General features: G+C 42.1%; 1 protein-coding gene across 1 annotated transcript; it reads left to right on the top strand.

Annotated features, from left to right (window-relative positions):
* The first annotated feature begins 4146 nt into the window (after positions 1–4146).
* Positions 4147–8206, top strand: hsd3b1 (hydroxy-delta-5-steroid dehydrogenase, 3 beta- and steroid delta-isomerase 1). Its single transcript, XM_069663041.1, has 3 exons — positions 4147–4436; positions 4910–5074; positions 5976–8206. The coding sequence occupies exons 1-3, from the start codon at positions 4286–4288 to the stop codon at positions 6782–6784; spliced, it is 1125 nt and encodes a 374-aa protein (XP_069519142.1). The 5' UTR covers positions 4147–4285; the 3' UTR covers positions 6785–8206.
* The last annotated feature ends 298 nt before the right edge of the window (positions 8207–8504 follow it).

Genomic DNA, 8504 nt, shown 5'->3' on the forward strand with positions numbered 1-8504 from the left:
TCAGAATTTGATTCGATTTTGATTGAAAAACAAATGAAAATATATACTGATAATGCCCTTAGGACTTCCAGCCAAGACTTCCTTTTTTGTGCATGGCTTCGTTTACAGTCTGACTTCCAACTTTAGAAGCGAGAACGGAGTTGACGTCACGAGTTATTCTAGTTTTGTTGAGTTTTAAATTTGTGTTTCGGTGATCAGTTGTTGTTTCCTGTTTTGCTCTGAAACTCTCCTGTTGTCATTAGTTCTTGTTTTTTAGTTTTGATTTCATTGAATCTGTGTTCTTGTCATTTAGTCTTGTTTAGTCTTGTGCATTTCATTTGTGTTTCATTGGTTTGATCATGGGCAAAGTTGGCCTTTCTGTGTGGAGTTTGCATGTTCTCCCCGTGCATACGTGGGTTCTCTCAGGGGTCTCCAGCTTTCTCCCACAGTCCAAAGACACGCTCGTTAGGTTAATTGGTGACTCTAAATTGGCCATAGGTGTGGGTGTGAGTGGGAATGGGAGTGGGAGTTTGTGTCTCTATGTGTAAGCCCTGTGATGTAAGCCCAGGGTGTATCCTGCCTCCGCCCAATGTAAACTAGGATAGGCTCCAGCCAGGTATAGATAATGGATGGATGGATGGTTTGATAATTTCCTGTTTTACTTTGTCACCTTGGGTGTGTCTGAAACCGCATACTATCATACTAATCATACTAACCATGACGTAAAACTGAGTATGTCATTTATACCATCTCATAGTATGCAATTTTGTCTATGCGAGAAATGCCCGGATGTAAACTAGATCGGCCCGGATATTTGAGTATGAGACGGGAGCTCACTGGTTGTACTCAACCGCCCCAAAATGCATTGCGGCTATTCAGCTTTTACTATGGCGGAGATGGACCGGAGATCCGACCGGACATACGTAAACGATTAAGTCACGTGATACGGAGAAGAAGGCTCTGAGTATGATTCCACCGGCATCCTAATAGTCAGGTTAGTAGGCAGTATGCAGTACATACTGTTTGAGTATGTAGTAGGCAGTATGTTAGTATGCGGTTTCGGACACAGCCCTTGTCTCTTGTGTTGTTCCACTTCCTGCCTTTGTGTGTTTCCCCCGTTTTATTACGTGCCCCGCCCTTATTGTTTTCACCTGCCCCTTGATTGTCACACCTGTGTCTGATTAGCCTCACCTCAGTTTTTGTAGTCTCCGTGCTCCCCTGGCTCGTTGTCAGTGCGTCGTCTTTTGTCTAGAAACCCTGTAAGACCCCGATTCTATTTGTGTTTTTCTCTGGTGGATTTTATTAGTTTGATTTTGGGACTCTTCTGTTTTCTCCTCATGTTTTCCCTTGTTTTGGATTTACAGTTAGACCTTCTGTTGGATTTTGGTAACCTGGAATTAATAAGCCTTTGTTCTTTGTCCTTTTTGTTGATTGAACTCATTTTTGTCTGCATCTGGGTCCTCTGCTCCCTTTTTCTTTCAACCACAATCACGTGTTATGATGTGTAAGAACGGATTATTAGCTGCAGTCGCATGCAGACTTATGTTTATAGAGATGAATAAAAAGCTAAATTGTCATCAGATGGGAGCCCAGATGGTCACGACTGATGACTTTTGCTCTCACTGTTTTTCCTGCATGCCGCCAAGGCCTGCTAATACATGATCGGTCAATACTACTCAGATTACAAACACTCTACTACTTGTACCAAAATGAAATTCTATAAATAGAAATGAAGGTATCCATAATGACAAAGTCATGTTCCATGTTGTTCATTAATTCCTGATAATGGACACCTCTTCAGCCAGTTTCCTTCTACACCAATAAGTCATAACATTATGAGCCAAAGCAGCACTGACCCATCGAGGCGTGGACTCCATTAGACCTCTGAAGGTGTGTACTGAGGTATCTGGCACCATGACGTTAGCGGCAGATCATTTAAGTCCTTTATGTTGCGAGGTGGAGGCTTCATGGATTGGACTTGTTTGTCCAGCACATCCCACAGATGCTCGATTGGATTGAGATCTGGGGAATTTGGAGGACAAGTCAACACCTTGTTGGAGTGTTCCTCAAACCATTCCTGAACCATGTTCGCAGTGTGACAGGGCGCATTATCCTTCCATTTCCCTTCCTTGCACCACTTTTGGTAGGTCCTGACTGCAGACCGGGAACACCCCACAAGAGCTGCAGGTTCAGAGATGCTCGGATGTCATCCAGCCATCACAATTTGGCCCTTGTCAAAGTCGCTCACAGCCTTACCCATTTTTACTGCTTCCAACACATCAACCTAAAGGACTTAAGGTTGTTGTCCTTGTTGCTGATCAGTGTATATAGCGCCCACTGAGAAATTAACTGCTTGAATTGACTACATTTACCGTCAACAGTGATTCAAGGTTCTTCAACAGCTTCAAGTACACATGCAAATTAACACACACACAAAATACCTCACAGACTGTTTGGTACGTCAAATGCAAGTGAAAGACGATGAAGCTGTCCTTGAGACTTCATCCTTCACCACCAGATAAGGACTCAGACAGCTATGATGTCAACAGCCAAGGCAAGGACTACAAGTACTGAACGGCAGACAGCTACTACTCCCTGGTATGTAAGGCATAAAGATAAATTAAGAGGGCTGCTTTTGTTTCTTTTTAAGCTTTTATTTTCTCTGTACACTAAAAAGTTGCTTTTGGTAATTTAAATAAATAGATTGTCTGCATAGAGAGGAACTGAAGTGTAGGAAGAACCAAGCTCACTTGTCATTCTTGTTGTTTATGAATGTTATGTTACCGGTTGGAGTGCTTATAAAGAGAGCCCATTGATTAAAGGTCACTGGTAAAAACCCAGCAACCCTCAGACTTTCCCACACAAACACATGTACCATTCACTGAGCAAACCATGGACGACTGCAATTCGTCACTGTTTTAAAGTGACTGTTAAATGATTCATGTAAAAGCAGTCAAAAGGGTTTGATGTTACTCAGTCACATCAGTATATTATTATATATATTATATTTAAACATAAAACATTGTGTGCAGACTTCAAAAGTTAGAGAAGGTCTGCTTCTCATGTAAGCCAACTGGAACATAAAATGTCGTAGAATAAAAGTGTTTAAAAAATACTCCAAAAAAAGAATTTCTAAAACTTCACAGCTCATCAAGTACTGTTATTCTATTGCACTTTACTTGAGTTTTTCCATTTTATGATTATGTATTGACACAATCCGTCAAGTTCCTTAGGGTCATGTTTTTCCATTTCATTCATGTTGTTACTTCCTGTTTTATTTTGAAACTCACCCTTGTCTGTGTTCTAGATCCCTAATCTCCTGCCTCATGTGTCAATCCCGCCCTAGTTAGACCCACCTGTGTCTTGTTTCCCCTTGATTACCTGTGTATATACACCCTAGCTGTGTCCCAATCCAAGGGCTGCAGCCTTCAAAGGAGGTGCAACAGGTAGCTAGCAGGCTAACTAGCAAGCATAACTAACTTAACTGTTTTATTTTAATGATAATTTGTTTCAAGGGCCCTTTGGTCTTTGTTAAACATGTGTAACACTAGCTATTTAACTGAGTTGAAACCAAAAAACTTCCTCGGCCACTTAAGAGTCCGCCATCTTGTTTGAATTGGCGCGCAATGAATCTTGGGATACGTTGGGCCCGGATGCACCCGATGGCCCGGGAAAAGGAGGACACGCTTGTCAGCTGCGTCTGAAGAAGCCTTCGAAATGGGACAGCCTTCAAAGCGCCGCTGTGACGCAATGGGCCTTCAAATACGGCCTTCAAAGATTGCAGCCCCTGAATTAATTAAATTACAATTCAAGATTAGCTTTTACTTTTGATATTAGAGGTGCATTTAAGTAAGATTTTTAATGAAGAACTTTAATATTCTTTACTTAATAAGGAGATCTCAGTACTTCTTCCATCACTTGTATCATGCTTGTCTGTTTGTTCAGAATGAATCCCCAGTTATATAACTCGTCTAACATCATCTGTCCTTGGCACATAAAACCTTCCAGCCCCTTCTTTTGTCTAGCTCAAACCGTCACATTCCACCCTTAAGTAGAAGAGCCCTTCCCCTTTTGTTGGTGCTGCCTCTGAGCAAATTACTAATTTTTTCTGGTGAAGTTTTTCGGTTTACAAAAAGTGGGAGTCCCGAGGCTGAGAGGACAGAAGCTGCTGTCGTTCTCCTGCACACAGGACCAAAAACATCCACCAGCACAGAAGCTGTATTCTTCTTTTTTCTTTTGAGAGGGCTCCTCAAGAGGTCCATTGAAAGAGACGTTTTTGTCCGTCGTACCAAAGAATTAACCTGCCATGTCTCTGAGAGGTGAAGTGTGTGTGGTGACGGGAGCCGGTGGATTCCTGGGGAAGACGTTGATGAGGCTGCTGCTGGAGGAAGAGAGAGTGGCTGAGATTCGGCTGCTGGACAAAGAAGTAAAGCCCCAACTCTTACAGACTCTGGAGGGTAAAAATCTATTTACTTATTAATCCTTACTTAATTTTTTCTCTGCAGGGACAATTTTGTCGTTACATTCTTCTGTATGCATCAATTTAACAGACAAAAACACTAATAGAAAAGTAAATCTGATTATGATTGTATTTCTTCTTCAGATAATGAGGCTGTGGTATAAACTAACACTGATTTCATGGGAACACTTTGTTGTGCCAGCAGTTTAATTTGTTTTAAATTAATATACACCTAATCTAATTAGGAAACCCTTACTGAGATAGAGAATGTCAGTGTCTGAGCAAAATCAGGCAGAAAATACAGAATAAGAGTGTAGACAGATTACAGATAAAGTCTGAATGTAAGCCTGCTTTACTCTTCTTCATCTGACAGCAGGTATAAACTAACTTATAACACTCCTACATTGTTATTTAATTCATCAAAGATCTTTATTGCTTTAATTAATGAGACTTTTTTTTATTGTGTGTCAGACTGTAGAGGCGACACAAAGCTGACTGTTTTCGAGGGGGACATCAGAGACGGTGAGTTCCTGAGAAGAAGCTGTCGAGGTGCATCGCTCGTCTTCCACATCGCCTCCATCATCGATGTGACCAACTCGGTGGAGGACAGTGAGATGTATGGAGTCAACGTCACAGGTAAGACAGTGAACCCTCTATGCACGACGTCATGATTGAATTTCCTTTAACAGATTGCAATTGATTGAATTATTTTAGGTTTGTGACTTAATTGTTAAGAAATACAATTTTATTTGGCATTCACTGTCATACAGGGAGATAATCATAGACGTAGATAAAGCAGAACTTCAACTGCTTACACTTACACTGACTTTTGGTGTCTAATAAGTGGCCTTGAAATACTCTACTTGAAGAGTAATCAAGTCAAGTCCCGAGTCAAGTCACTTTTTTTCCACCCAACATCCAGCACTCTTACCTGTAGTATCCGGTCTTTATAAAGAGAACAGACAAGGTGTTAGCAGCTCGTCTAATAATGATATTATTGGCCAATTTATATAACCTGTTCAAAAAGTATGACATTGAATTGTATCTGTATTATCTTGGCACTGGCGCAGCCATGACGATGGTCTGCTCTGAGACAGTATTGAGTAGTAACGAGTACGACTGATGAGGATTCTCTTTGGGGGCTTTGATGTTGCGTGTTGCCATAGCGAGGAGTTTGACTGACAGCCAGTCATCCAATCATGACAATCACATACCGGGAGCTTTTTGAGTCGTCCAATCATGATTCCCAGTTTGTGCTGCGTACATACTTGACAGTTAGAAACTTGACAACATTGAATTTGATAATTTTATATTTAACAGCTAACATTCAAACTTATGAACACACGCAAGTCATCCGAGTCATCATGCCTCAAGTCAAGTCTCAAGTCAGTTATTTTTTATCAAGTCAAGTTGCAAGTCATCAAAACAGTGACTCGAGTCGACTCGAGTCCAAGTCAACAAGTCTCAAGTCCACATGTCTGATAAATAGTGACATCTATGTCATAAATCAGAACTTAAGAGCCTCTTTGCTTTGCAGGAACTCAGCTGCTCCTGGAGGCGTGTCTTCAAGAGAACGTGGATACCTTAATCTACACCAGCACCATCGAGGTGATGGGCCCAAACTCAAAGGGCGATCCGATAATCAACGGCACCGAGGAGACAGTTTACGAATGTACTCTGAAGTTTGCCTACAGCAAGAGCAAAAAGGAGGCTGAGGAGAGAACCCTGCAGGCCCACAACGAGGAGCTCCCTAACGGACGCAGAATGGCCACCTGCGCTCTCAGACCCATGTACATTTATGGAGAAGGCTGCCGCTTCCTGCTGGGTCACATGGGCGACGGGATACGAAACAAGAACGTTCTGTATCGCATGTCTCGACCGGACGCTCTGGTGAATCCTGTCTATGTAGGCAATGTAGCTGTTGGTCACCTGCAAGCAGCCCGCAGCCTCAAGGATCCACAAAAGAGAAATGTTGTTGGAGGAAAGTTTTACTTCGTTTCAGACGACACACCACACATCAGTTATTCAGACTTCAACCACGCCGTGATGGCACCGCTGGGCTTCAGCATTCAACAGAAAGTGATAGTGCCGCTCCCCCTCTTCTACCTGTTCTGCGTCCTGATGGAGATTGTGTGCATGATACTTCAGCCTTTCGTGCGGGTCGTTCCACCGCTGAGCCGGCAGCTCCTCACTATGTTGAACACGACGTTCAGCTTCTCCTATCAGGGGGCTAAGAGGGACCTGGGATACGCCCCCAGGTACACCTGGCAGGAGGCACGCAAACGCACCACTGAGTGGCTGGCCTCTCAGCTGCCACAGGAGAGGGAGAAAATAGGAGCTAAATAGTTCATGAAAAGTCATTTTACTACATTAAAACTGTTATGTAACAGAATTTTTAGCAGAAAAAAGGTGTTTATACATTTTCAGTGTATGTCTCATTGCAGCTTGTGTTTTTATTAATAATATGAACTTTTTCGAGCAGCAACAACCAGTAGTAAAAACCACAGACCGTCTATAAGAAGAGGACGTAGCTTACGAATATGAAGCATAAGTGGCTTAAACCTGCATTGTTTCTAAAGGCCAGCAGGGGGCGACTCCACTGGCGAAGTCCATAAGAAAATAACCCTACTTTTCATTAATTTCCTCAGTAAACATTTTCCAAACAAGTTTATGGTCTCAATACCTTCTTTCAAGAATTCAATGCTGCATGTTTAATGAGTGAATTGTTGGTCTCTTTAAGAGTAAAATAAACAATAAAGCAGTGTATGCTGCAGGGCGCAGCTACCACCACAACGGGGGCATGCCAACCAAGGTTGGGATTTAACAATGTATCCTCCCTCTCATCCAAATATGGTCACTTGTGGCCCCAAAAACCAAGATGGCGACAGCCGCAATGCAAAAGTTGAGGCTTCAAAATAGTTGTCCACAAACCAACAGGTGTGTTCGAATTCAGGGGCTGCATCCTTCGAAGGACGAATTTGAAGGCCGATTGTGTCACAGCGGCAAGTCGAAGGCTGTCCCATTACGAAGGCTCCTTCAGAACAATCACATTCAATCAATCAAATGTTTGTTGTATAGCACCAAATCATAACCAAAGTTATCTCAAGACACTTTACAAATAGAACAGGCCTACACCGTACTCTTTTAAATATTATTTAGAGAGTCGCAACATGAATCCACCATGAGCAGATGCGGTCAACAAACGCATCCTCTTTTTCCCGGGCCACGAAGGACCCATCGGCTGCATCCTTTGCGGCCCAACGTATCCTGAGGTTCACTTCGCACCAACTCAATACACTTTAAAAAGTAAAAGTTTCTGGTTTCAACTCAGTTGAATTCAAAACGAAAGGGGCCTTAAACTTCAAATTATAGCTAGCTAGCTACCTGTTGCTAGGCGACAGGAGCAGGTTTTTGGTGAAACAAGGGTAAGGACGGGAACAGCTGGTGACGCAAACAGGAAATCCTCTGTAGACCAGACCGTCTCATTTCATTTCGGCCTTAGTGGTCCATCCTTGCCTGCGTCCTTCGAAGGATGCAGCCGCTGGATTAGGTCACTTCAAGGGTGATTTTGAGGTGGCTTTGTCCACTTTTTTGTGCCTTTGAAAACATGGTTATAATCTCTGTTGATGTTTCCCCAGTGGTACTTTTTGTGTATTTTTTTGTAATGTTTTTATAATGTGACATTAACTCTAGTATACAGATATGACACACATTGGGTTTGAATGTAAACAAGCTGCATTCACTGTTTGTGTAAACTATTAAAGTTTATGAGGGTAAAAATCTCCTAATTGTACATTTTTATTTACACTTGGTTTAATTTACAGCATGTACTTTGTTTTACTCAAAGGAAACTTTACCTAGAAACATTTTTCTGTTGACAGTCAGACCTCCAGTGGCTCATAAAGGGTCAAACTTCCTTATAACAGTCAAATGTGTTTATTTTCCCACACTTAGCTTACATATAATTCAGCTCTAATCCCTGTGTGATCAACACAAAATGACTGCCAACATGCTAATCTCAATCTTGACCCATTATCCTCGGATCGGATTACATTTTTGTGTAATT

The sequence above is a fragment of the Semicossyphus pulcher genome, unplaced genomic scaffold (assembly GCF_022749685.1).
Source record: "Semicossyphus pulcher isolate SPU_LCO1_2020_fin unplaced genomic scaffold, fSemPul1.0.p SCAF_15, whole genome shotgun sequence".
Taxonomy (NCBI): domain Eukaryota; kingdom Metazoa; phylum Chordata; class Actinopteri; order Labriformes; family Labridae; genus Semicossyphus; species Semicossyphus pulcher.